Below are 11,056 nucleotides of genomic sequence, written 5' to 3'. Positions count from 1 at the left end.
CCTCTCCGCTATCCGCCTTCAGTCGGCATATCCTCGCCCCCATTAACACCCCCCACCATCGGCTGCCTTGCCGGGCGCCCCCCTTCCTCCGCCGCCCCCGCTTGTCTGTGGGAATGTCAGTCGGCCCCTGACCCCCTCCCCTGCCCCTTGCAGCTTTGGGGTGTGGGGAGTGGTACCGGGATTCTTGTTCCTTCCTCTCCTCACCCCCCCCCAGTCGCCCCCATTTGTCCATCGGGCAGTTTGTCTGCTTGCCCCTCCACCCTTTGTGGGTTTTTCCAGCTGGAGTGATGGAAGCCGGTTGCTACGGCAACTGCATCTGTTTACAGGACCCACAGTTCGCGGAGCCCATTAACCCTTTCCCTTCCCAACCCCCTCCCTGACCCAGCAACTGGCTCTCAGCAGCACCAGAGCCTTAACCCCCTCCCCCAGCTCATCTTGGGCTCCCCCTCCACCAGCTTCCTCCCCACTTTCCAGCTGCCCTCCTCTTCCTGCCCCCACTTTCTCCTGGGTCCTTTCCCTGTGGCCTGGCCTCCCACCTTCACAATATCCATCTCTCATGCCTCAGCCTGACAACCTCAGAGGCCCCTGTCCTGGCCTCTCTCCGGGGCCTGCCCCGCGCCCTGCTGCTCTTCCTCTCACTGGAGCCGGCAGCCTCCAGCGCTTCTTCAGAGCCCTCAGCCTCTCTGTCCCTGAGCTTCCTGCTCCTGCCCCTCTGCCGCCAGCCTCTGTACCTCCCTGATCTTCATCCCTTGGGGGGGCGTTACCCTTTCATTCTCCCACTGCACCCTTCCTTTCCTGCACATCCTCCCCTTTGCCTCACCTGCTTCAGTACTGGCCTCCCCACTTCCTCTCTCTTCCTGGGACCTGCTGCCTGCCCCCTCCTGGCCCTTGACCCTTGCCCCCTCCCACCCCCTGCAGACCCCTCTTGCCAGACTGTGACTCCGGACTCTTAGACTGCCCTTCTCTGCCCCTCCAGAGGAGCCCAGGCACCTTCAAACCCACTTCTCGGGCCTTGCCTCTCTGTGGGTCTCTGCCTTTTTCTTCTCTTTCCTCTTTTCTTTTTCTTCCTCTTTCCCTCGCTCCGTCCCCCCTGGGTCCATCTTGGTCGCTCAGAGTCTCCTATCTCATCCCTAGGACTCTCCCGCGGGGAGGGCCTGGGATTCAGGAAACCCCTTTCCAACCCCTCTGCGCACCCAGGGCCTCCTACAGTCCCTGGGGCACCTGTATCCAGATTCCTGAGGAATCTGGGCAGCTTTTCGAGTCAAGGTGAAGACCCCAGCTCAGCCCTGCAAGGCTTCTGGGGTGGGAGAAAGGGCCGTGTTTTCTCAGCAGGTATTTGTTGAACACCTACTATGTGTCTGGCATCGTGTGTGCTCAGCCACTGAGTGGGCTAATTTCAGCAGGTCCCTCATCAGTAAAGTGAGCTGTTTGTGTGGACATCAGATGCTCAGAGCCAGGCCTGCCAAGGTGGGGGGGGGGGGCAGGGGGTAGCCGAGGTGTGTGGACCTCAACCCAAAGCTGGTAAGAATTAGCAACTTCCAGGGCAGGACCCCAGACCCTGAGCCCAAGGCCCCACTGGTCGCTAAGCAACCCTGGTGGTGAGTGACGTGTGTCAGCTGTCACCGTGGGGGATTGTTTGTTCCAGGGGGCTGAGTCAGCGCCAGGCAGCCTGGGGGGTGGGAGGCGCGACACCCGCCGCCTGCTGGTGGTGCCAGCTCTGGGGCAGACAGACGGCACCCTTCCGCTCCCTGCTGGACCCTGTTGCTGTGCCTGGCAAGCAAGGGGCTGCCCAGAGTCAGTGGGGGGTGAGGGGGCCGCTCCAGATGGCCTCAGCTCCCTCCGGGAAGCCCATGTTCTTTCCCTCTGAGCCGTCTGGGGTCTGGGAGGTTTGGGGGTGGTGGGCCCAGGCCTCATTTAAAGACTAGTGTTGAGGCAAGGGCACCCCAGAAGGCCCCCCTGCCAGCCATCCTCCCATTCCTCTCCCCCACCCAGGTTGTTCCCATCACCCCCTCAAACACCTGCTCCGCTTAAGAGTTCCCCACCCTAGTGAAGACACTGCCATCCCCCATGCCCCCACCCGGAAGGCACAACAGGCTGCCGCCCCCCTTTCACTGCCACTCAAGCCCCTGAATCTTGCCCTAACCTGCTCCCGAGCCGTCACCACTCCACTCCACTGCCACTGTCGCTCTGACCGCCTTCCCCTCCCCAGCACACTCCAGCAGTCCTCCCACTGTCCGGCCTGAGTGTGACCAAGTGGCTGACTCAGTCAGGCCGGTTCCGAAGCCTGACTTGCCGTTAACCAGCTGTGCACCGCAGACAAGTCACTTCGCCTCTTTCCCTCGTCTGTAAAACAGAAATGGTGGTCCTCATCTGCTAGTCAGGCTCTTGCAAGCATTAAACGAGCCGATAAACACAAAGATTGAGCCTCATGTGTGTCCTGGCTGGGACCGGAGCTGGCTTTACTGCCCCGGCGCAAACAGCCTGACCACCCCACTGCAGCTCCGTGCCCGTCTGTGGCTACACACACACCTGCTGTCCCGCCCTGCCACCCTCTGAGCCCGCCTGGCAATGACCCTTCTTCAGTCCCACTTGCTCACACTTCAGCTCTGCCCCAGGGAACCTGTGGCTTCCTGAACGTTCTGTAATCTTTCAACCCTCTGCCTTTGTACCTGCTGTTCCTGCTGCTCAGACTGCCCTGCCCACCCCCACTTGTTACTAGACAGACACCTACTCAGAGCCAGCCTGAACAGTCACCCCCTCCATGCTGGGTCAGGTTCTGTCTGCCTCATCCCCCTGGAATCTAGTTCCTAGTTCTCCTCGCTGCCTCCCCAGCCTGGGCTGTGCACCCCCGACCTCTGGGGCCCAGGACTCAGCACAGGCCCAGTGCAGAGGTCTGGGGTGTTTTTGGATGGAGACAGTGGGTGGGCCCAGGGCTCCATTCCGGACTGTGGTGTGACCAGGGCCCAGCCTTGCCCCACCTGTGCCTGGGTCCCCATCTTTGCAGCAAGTATAAATTCCTATCCCACAGCAGGTCAGGTGGGGGGACAGAAGTTACCGCCCACCCTGACAGGCACACGCCCCTCCCCCAGATCATAGCCTTTGACGAGCTGCGGACCGACTTCAAGAACCCCATCGACCAGGGGAACCCAGCGCGGGCAGTAAGTGATACATGTGCTGTGCCGAGGTGTGTCCGTCCGTCTGTCTTGCCATCGGGCCCGGGCGGGGACGGGGCAGGGAAGACCGGGTGTGGGAGGGGCGGCGGCCTTGCCCCTTCCTCTGTCTGTCCCCGCCCCCAGCAAACACCTGGCGCGGGCTCAGGGCTCGGGTTTCTCCTGGCGGGGCGGCCGTTGCCAGGTTCTGGACCGTTGCCATGGAGACGCGGGTGAAAGGCCCTCCATGGTGACGGTCGCCATGGGGACGGCGGGGCTGCTTCCCTGCCGCGCAACCGCAGAGGCTGCTTGGCGCCCTCTGGTGGCCACGTGCGGAGCGGTGGGGGCGCAGGAGGGTAGCGGGGTCCCCAGTGTCCTTGGTCAGCTCCCCACCCCCAGTCGCGGCCTTTTTCTCCCCATACAGCGCGAGCGTTTGAAAAACATCGAACGCATCTGCTGCCTCCTGAGGAAGGTCAGTGTCGGGCCCAGGGGGCTGGAGGCGAGGGCTCAGCTCGCCCCACCGCGCCCAGAGCGGGCCCTTCCTCCTGGTTTCTCTTCTGCCGCCCAGGAGGGAGTGGGAGCCCGAAGCCCTCGTAGTCGAGGTTATGGGGGCACCTGCCCACTCGCAGCTCATGTGTCCTGGCACGGCGCTGACTCCTCCCCACTCCCCAGCTGGTGGTCCCGGAATACTCCATCCACGGGCTCTTCTGCCTGATGTTTCTGTGCGCCGCAGAGTGGGTGACCCTGGGCCTCAACATCCCCCTTCTCTTCTACCACCTCTGGAGGTGAGGGCAGCTGCTACCTTGGGGAAGGGGGAGGGGGCCTCGGGGCAGGAGGGGGTGAGCGCCTTGACCGTGAGGTTCTGGGCCCAGGTACTTCCACCGCCCGGCGGATGGCTCCGAGGTCATGTACGACGCGGTCTCCATCATGAATGCCGACATCCTCAACTACTGCCAGAAGGAGTCCTGGTGCAAACTCGCCTTCTACCTGCTCTCCTTCTTCTATTACCTGTACAGGTGAGGCTGGCGCCGCCCCGGAAGCCAGGGAGGGGAGGCTCAGGCAGCACACCGCATGCCTCCCACCCCAGGCGTGGCCTGTTCGGAGCCATGCCCTGGCCCGAGGGCCGCGGCCACCCGGGGTGAGGGGCGCGAGACGCTGCCGAGCTGCCCGGGACTGGGCTCACTGCCTCGTCTCCCCGCAGTATGGTTTATACGTTGGTGAGTTTCTAAGGGGGAAGCCGGCCAGGGAGCGAGCCCAGAACGGACCGGACGCCTGTGCACCCCCAGCCCTGCCCCTCGGCCGCGGAGGCCTCAGCCCTGGGGAGGGAGGGGCACTGGTGCCCCCAGCCTCCTCTCCACCCCCCAAACTGCTGCTGCGGGGACCTCCCGCCTTCGGAGCCCCCCTCCCCTTGGACTAGGGTGGGCAGAGCTCTAAGTAGGGGCAGGGGCTCCTCTGCCAGCCTGTGGGCATGGCAGCCAGGCCTGGGAGGGCGGGGCCTCTGGCCTTGTCCACTTCGGGGGTACTTGGGCCCTGCCAAGGGGCAGGGCTTGCCCTGGAAGCTCTGGGCTGCCCCCCTCAACCCTCACCCTGAGGCTCCCCCTGCAGGTGGGGGGGTACCCACACCGGGAATGAGCAGGCTCAGCAGGGGGCAGCCCCACCCCGCCTCTGCCCTCTCCCCTCCCCCAGGCTCTCTCCCGAGATACCCAGAGCCCCACCCACCCCACCCTGTCTCTTGGACCTATTTTCTATGTCGCCTGGAGGAGTCCGGCACCCCCTCCCCGGCCATTTGTGACAAAATATGAATAAACTACTGCAAACACGTGGGCCCCGGCTCTGCTCCTGAGACTGCAGAGGAGTGGGGGCAAGGGACTCCTGAGCTGAGCCCCTGCTGGTGAGGCTCAGCCACTCCCCACGACCCCCTGGGGCCCTGACGGATCACAGGCCTCAGGGTCTTCTTAGCAGCCGTCCCGCTTGTCCTCGTGTCCCCAGCCATGCGGACAGCGGTTCCTGGTGAAAGCCTTGCCAGAAAGCCCTCCTGGGTCCCCTCTTCGACAGCTCCAAGCTTAGCCCCCCCAGGCAGGACCCAGGCCCAGGGGTGCCAGCAGCTGTCCTGCAGGCCCCAGAAACAAGGGTCAAACAAAATCGAGGAAACCAAATCTTCAATGTAAGGCGGTTGGCGCCAGGGAGCCCAGGGGTCACCGCACCAGGTGGAAGGTCAGCCAGTAGATGATGAGGGGCTGGAAGGCTGCAGCCCCTAGAGTCATGTAGAGCTGGAGCTGCTGCCGGGGGGCTGGGCCCCCTATGCTGTCGGGACCCAGGGCTGCTGTTCGCAAAGAGCGCACCTGGAAGGGAGGAGAGCTAAAGTGGGGTAGGAAGGGCAGCTGGGCCCCAGCACCCCAGCTCTGGCCTGATGGAGAGGAGAGGGGAGGGGAGCCCCAGACTCACGATGAAGTACATGAGCGCAGACGACGTCCAGGCCAGCGCCACGTAGTAGCCGCCGCTGCCGAAGAGCAGCCCCGTGAGCACGCTGAGGATCATCCTGGGGGTGCAGTGAAAGCGGGAGACTTCAGCCGGTCGGGTCTGAGTGGCCTCAGCCGCCAGGGCTCACAGCCCAGCCCAACCCCGCCCGCCAGCACCCACTCCTGGTCACCACCTGCCCACGCCACCCAGGCCCTGGGTGTCCCCGGGGAGCGAAGAGCTCAAGACTGAGAAGGGGACGGAGGGGCCACCCCCACCTGCCCACACCGCTCACCCCACGTATTTGTAGCCGCTGTAGGCCAGCAGGTGGAAGGTGCTCAGGTTGCTGCGCACGGTGGCCAGGTAGACGCCCAGGAGCAGCGCCAGCACCTCCATCACGACCCACACGAGCGCTGTGCTGGCGCACAGGCCCAGCACCTCGGGGGAGAACCTGTGGCCACAAGGGGGAGTTCACAGCCTGCCGCTGGGGGAGCCCTGGCCACCGGGGCTGGCCAGCGCCCTGGGGAGATGCGGACAGGTGGCAAAGGGGGCGCGCTGGTGGGATGAGGGCAGGGTAAGCACTGACCTCTTCTGAATGCCCAGCGCCATCCCAGCCAGCAGCACGTAGGTGACGAAGGCCATTGCTGCCAAGAGCCAGAGAGGCTGTCGCCGGCTGCCTCAGCCACGACCCCAACCCCCCTCCCCGCGCCGTCAAAGCCATGGACGCCCCCACCTTCCTTCCCTGCACAGGTCAACATGCTGGTCCCCCACGCGCAGTTGGGGGTGTCTGCCCGCTCGGCCCTCTCGCCGTGTAATGCCCCACCTTCTCTGCGCCTCCCTCTGCCGCGGCTCAGAGCTCCAGCGACCCTGCCTGGGCCACTGCTCAGCTTCCCCCAGCAGGCGGGGCCAAGCTGGTTTCAGGGGAACTACAGGGCCCAGACACAGGCTGCTGGCAGCCCAGGATGCCACTGGCGCCCGGGTCACCCACATGCCCCCGCCTCGGCCACTGGCCGTGGCTCCGGCCTGCCTGCGCAGCAGCTCCGTGCCTACCCGCTGTTCTCCTGAAAGCTCGGCCACGAAAACGGGCTGCTCACGTGATCCCAACCCCTCAGTCTTGCCCTCCGCCCCCCTGAAGCACACGGCAGAGCTGATGGACCCCCTGAGAGCACAGTGTGGGAGGCAGGCACCAGCTCCCCCACCCTGTGCGGCTGAGAACACGCTGAGTGTTGGTGTCGACATGGCCGAGGGGAACGGCAGAGACATCGGTGGCTCAGATGTAAATGGGGTGACGGGGGGAGGCGCTGTGCCCCGCCTGTGGTGACTGGCCTGGTGGGCTAGCTGCCCTCCCGCAAGTCCTAAGGGTGGGCCTTGGGCCACTCACCCTTCCCCAGGGCCCACCAGGGGCCTTGCCTTGCGCAGCCTTACGGCAGAGGGGAGTCAGATGCAGAGTTGGGCAGCCACAGCAGAGTGGGGGGGGGGCTCCCGACCTTTGCCCTGCGGACAAGCAGTGTGGGAACCCAGGAGAGTGGCCACTGCTGAGAGGAGGAGGTGCCCGGGCAGGCCCGGGAGGACAGCAGCACCGATGATGCTGACAGCCGACTCCCTGCGTGCTCCTGGGCACCCAGGCCCACACCCAGCCACCCTCGCGGTGGGGCCATCGTGGTCCCCAGTTAACTGAGCGGAAGTGGGCAGCCTGCGTTCCCATGGCTGGCAGTGGCAGAGCCCCTGGCTGTGGTCATGTCAAGGACAGACACAGTCATGTCAAGAGGCAGAGCAGTCTCAAAGGGCTCAGTACCCTGGGGCCCAGGTGACAGCCCAAATCCGTCTCCCTGCTGTCTGGTGACCACATGCCAAAGCACAGGCGCAGTCTGAGCCAACCCGTGGGCCTCTCTCCTCACTGGCGCCTCAAGCCAAGTCCCTGCGCCTACCCAGCCAAAGACTCACTGGGGATGTAGAGGTCCGGGGCGTTGAGGTCTTGCCGCGGCGGCAGTGGCACATCGCGGCTGTACTGCACCTCCCAGTTCTGGCGGTGGCAGCAATGGCCAGTCGGGGGGAAAGACAAGAAGAGAAAAAAGGGTTGGCACCTCGGGGCTGGCCTCGCAGGCAGGCAAGGGGCCCCACCAGCTCACCTGGTGCGTGTAGGGGAAGACCAGTAGCCCCAACTTCTTGGCCACATAGGTTGTGTCCACAGCGAAAAAGTACTTGAGTTTATTCACAGACACAAAACGGTGCAGCTGGAAGGGGAGAGGGAGGACGGGCGAGCTGTACCCGAACCTCAGAGCGCTCCTCTGTGTGCTCCCGCCAGAGAGCTGCAGTGAGGGTCAGCTGGGATCCCCCGGGGCCCCAGCCCTGGTCAGAGGTCCTGCCACCCTCACCCGGGGGGGGGGGGCACACCTCCTTGTGCACCATGTCCTTCCCTTGGGATGCAATGGAGCTGCCATAGGCTAGAGCCACGTTGGCCACTGGGTCACCAAGGAAGTGGTTGACGTTGAAGGCCACCTCGGCTCCTGGGGCTGGGTACCCCCCTGGCTGGCCGGAGTAACCACCGCTTGTGTCATCGAAGAGGGGCAGGGGCTCGGCAGCTGCCCGGGCCCTGTGCTGGGAGCCTGCGGGTTGGCAGGCGCCAGAGTAAGCAGTCGGGAAGCCCAAGCATGCGACCCGGCACGGCCCTTCCCCAGGCTGGGCAGCCTAGGTCCTGGGCATCGAGAACTGGGGACGGACACCTGGCTTAACCCAGGAAGAGCTCTGATGAGGGGTCCTCTCGAGAGGTGCAAAGTGCAGGACAGGAAGAGCTGAGGTGGGTGGCGCCGGGCCGCCTACCCGGGGCTCCTGGAAGCGAGCTCAGGGAACTCAGTGAGTAGAAGCCTAGAGCGGGAGAGAATCCCTGCGGGACGTGACCCCATGAACAGGGTGGGCTCGGCGATGGCTGGGTACCCGGACACGCTGGGCAGCGGTCAGGGGCCCTTCCAAGGCCACCACAGGGAAAGGGCGTTCGGGCGGGGGAGCCCGCCCGTGCCCAGGCCCAGCTGTGCTGTCACTGTCCCGTCGCAGGATCGCGACGAGAGGGCGAAGTCCGGGGCGCGCCGCCGCGTCGCACGGCGCAGGAGTCCGAGTGACACCCGCCGCCCCGGGCAGCGACGTCCGCCGCCCCTCAGGGCGGAGCGGGCCGCGCGGCCGACCCTCCTCCTGCCGGCCAGCCCGCCCCGCGCCCCACGCACCGTGGGCTCCGTAACCCGAGTGATAAGCCATGGCCGCCACGCTCGCTCTCCCCCGAGGGCCCGCTGCGCCGCCTCGCGGGTGCGAGTACTACTCAGACAGCAGCTCCGCTCGCTGAGCACCGACCGAGGCTACCGGGCGGCCCGACACGTCCCTCAGCTGCCCCGCCGCAGCCGCCAGGCCCCGCGTCACCCTCCGCTGCCTGCCATTGGCTCCTCGGTCGCGCTGGCTCGTCCCTCCCCTCTCCCAATTGGATGCCGGGACCCTCCGCCGAAGCGGATTGGACACTAGGCAACTTCCGGGCGGGAGGGGGAAAAACAGGCGCAGCAGCTCGAAGCTCTCTCGGATTGGATAGTGGGTTGCTAGCTCGCAGCCCGAACAGCCAATGGTGGGTTAAGGTGGAGGGAGCGCAGAGTTGCTTCCGCGCCTGCGCAGTAGGGTATCTGACGCTCGCTCTGCCACGACTACACCGGGAGGTAACCCCGCGGAGGCTGGCGCAGACCAGAGTCCGGACGAAGCTTCAGTCCAAAGGGAATGGGGCGCCGCGGCTCTCACCAAGCCCCGCCCCCGGTTCCTACCCTCTCTCCCAGTGCTCGTTTTCCTCCCCCGTGCCCCTCGCCCCACAAAGTCCTGGCGCCGCCCCGGGCACCCCAGGAGGTGAAGGTAGGAGGCCGGACGGGCAGGCCCCGGAGCCCGGGGCTGCTGACTCCTCCTCCAGCGTCCGCCCTCCTTCCCACCCGCCCTAGCCGCACGGGTGCTGTCCTCCGTCCTGGTGCTGAAATGCCTCGCCGCCGTCCTGCCAAATCCGGGGGACCTGCCGCCCGAGGGCCTGGTTCTCAGCACACACGCACGCACGCGCACGCACGCACATTGCACATATTAAACAACTAAGGTCCCGGAGATTTTAAGTTCCAGAGACTGAGTGATACAGTTGGGACAGGATCCGCACCAGGTTTGTCCCATGACTCTCCCGCGATACAGGATTTGTGCTGATCGCCTCCTACAGATGCGGTTGAAACTCCCGAGTCATGGCCGACCCTGTGGTGTTCTCCAAGGGAACCCCCACGCCTCACTCGTCATCCCAGGGTCTCCTTTGTCCCCAAGCCATTGTGAACACTCCCACCCACCGGAGAGAGTCTTTAAAGCGTCGCTTCTCACAGACCTTATGCATTGCTTTCTAGAAAGTAAGTTCAGGTCCTCTGCGACCTGTCTCGAGTAAGCCACCCGGTGTCCAGTTACACCAGGTGACCTTCCTGCTCTCCAAACTGGACTCACGTGTTCCCATCGCAGTGCCTTTGCCCAGAAGTCCGTTCCACCAGGGATGCCCTTCCTCCTGATTTCCACTTGTCGAAATTTTTAAGTCTGTTCATCTTATACTCCTCAGAGAGACAAAGGGTCAAGACAAATCTTGACCCGGTGTGGGTGAAGATTGGGCGTGGGGTTCTAGGCTCCCTCTGGGCACACCAGTTTAGCCTGCATGTAAGTTCCATAAGGACAGGCCCGGTGCCACTCGCCACTTCTACCCTTGACTTCAGGGTATCTGTATTTAATACAGAAAACACCCAATAAATATCTGTGCCCAATACATAAAAAATAAGTGGGTGAAACTGTCCTTTCCTCTGCCTATCATTTCAGTTACTTCATCTGTGAATGCACAGGAGTTGCCCTTTGGCCTTCCCCCAAACAGCCACACACAGGAAACTGCCCCGCTGCCTTGCGGCTCTCTTTGTCCCACCCGCTGATTGTGCAGCTTGGGGTCCAGGTTACTGCCAGGGCCGGGGAGCAGCACCCGGACGAGAGGAGCCCCTCCCAGGCCAGGTCACTCCCCTTACCGCACAATGAGTGCTTGTGTATGGGTTCGACACCTTCCCATTCCCATTTGTCAGATGGGCAAACAGGTTGGGGGTGAAGAGTTCCCACCCAAGGTCAGGCAGCTGGGGTACCCGAGTGCCCTGGCCAGCAGCCTAAGGGCTGCGGTCGTGGGAGTCCGCTTTCACTGCCTCCTCCCTCTACAAGAGAAGTGTCCAGAATGAAGTCTGGGTGGGGCTTAGGTCTGGGCTTACCCTCAGAGAGGGGGCCCCCGCGGAGTCCCCCCTCTGATTTCCCCTCCTCCTGTTACTGCAGCGACTCCCAGGCCCTCGGGAGCAAGGACTCGCCCAAGGTCGCCAGCGCGAGTGCGGCCCGAGAACCCAGGCGTCGGGGCGTCCAGCCTGGCCCCTGGGGCGGGGGAGGCC

The 11,056-nt window shown here is 64.4% G+C and overlaps 2 protein-coding genes across 2 annotated transcripts; one reads left to right on the top strand and one right to left on the bottom strand.

The window, feature by feature from the left end:
* Window positions 1–2,908: 2,908 nt before the first annotated feature.
* CNIH2 (cornichon family AMPA receptor auxiliary protein 2) lies at window positions 2,909–4,974 on the top strand. The gene is made up of 6 exons (XM_012725135.1): window positions 2,909–2,917; window positions 3,090–3,158; window positions 3,574–3,621; window positions 3,822–3,934; window positions 4,022–4,165; window positions 4,351–4,974. The coding sequence occupies exons 1-6, from the start codon at window positions 2,909–2,911 to the stop codon at window positions 4,376–4,378; spliced, it is 411 nt and encodes a 136-aa protein (XP_012580589.1). The 3' UTR covers window positions 4,379–4,974.
* A 317-nt stretch (window positions 4,975–5,291) lies between these two features.
* Window positions 5,292–9,037, bottom strand: YIF1A (Yip1 interacting factor homolog A (S. cerevisiae)). Its single transcript, XM_004682598.2, has 8 exons — window positions 8,825–9,037; window positions 8,001–8,212; window positions 7,736–7,840; window positions 7,551–7,629; window positions 6,193–6,250; window positions 5,902–6,057; window positions 5,595–5,688; window positions 5,292–5,491 (listed from the first exon to the last, which is right to left on the bottom strand). Exons 1-8 carry the CDS (start codon window positions 8,853–8,855, stop codon window positions 5,345–5,347), a joined length of 882 nt encoding a protein of 293 aa, XP_004682655.1. The 5' UTR covers window positions 8,856–9,037; the 3' UTR covers window positions 5,292–5,344.
* Window positions 9,038–11,056: the final 2,019 nt, after the last annotated feature.

The sequence above is a fragment of the Condylura cristata genome, unplaced genomic scaffold, assembly GCF_000260355.1.
Source record: "Condylura cristata isolate star-nosed mole 26May11 unplaced genomic scaffold, ConCri1.0 scaffold00015, whole genome shotgun sequence".
Taxonomy (NCBI): domain Eukaryota; kingdom Metazoa; phylum Chordata; class Mammalia; order Eulipotyphla; family Talpidae; genus Condylura; species Condylura cristata.
The sequence above is the reverse complement of the archived record's forward strand: the minus strand, read 5'-3'. Positions and strand labels throughout refer to the sequence as shown.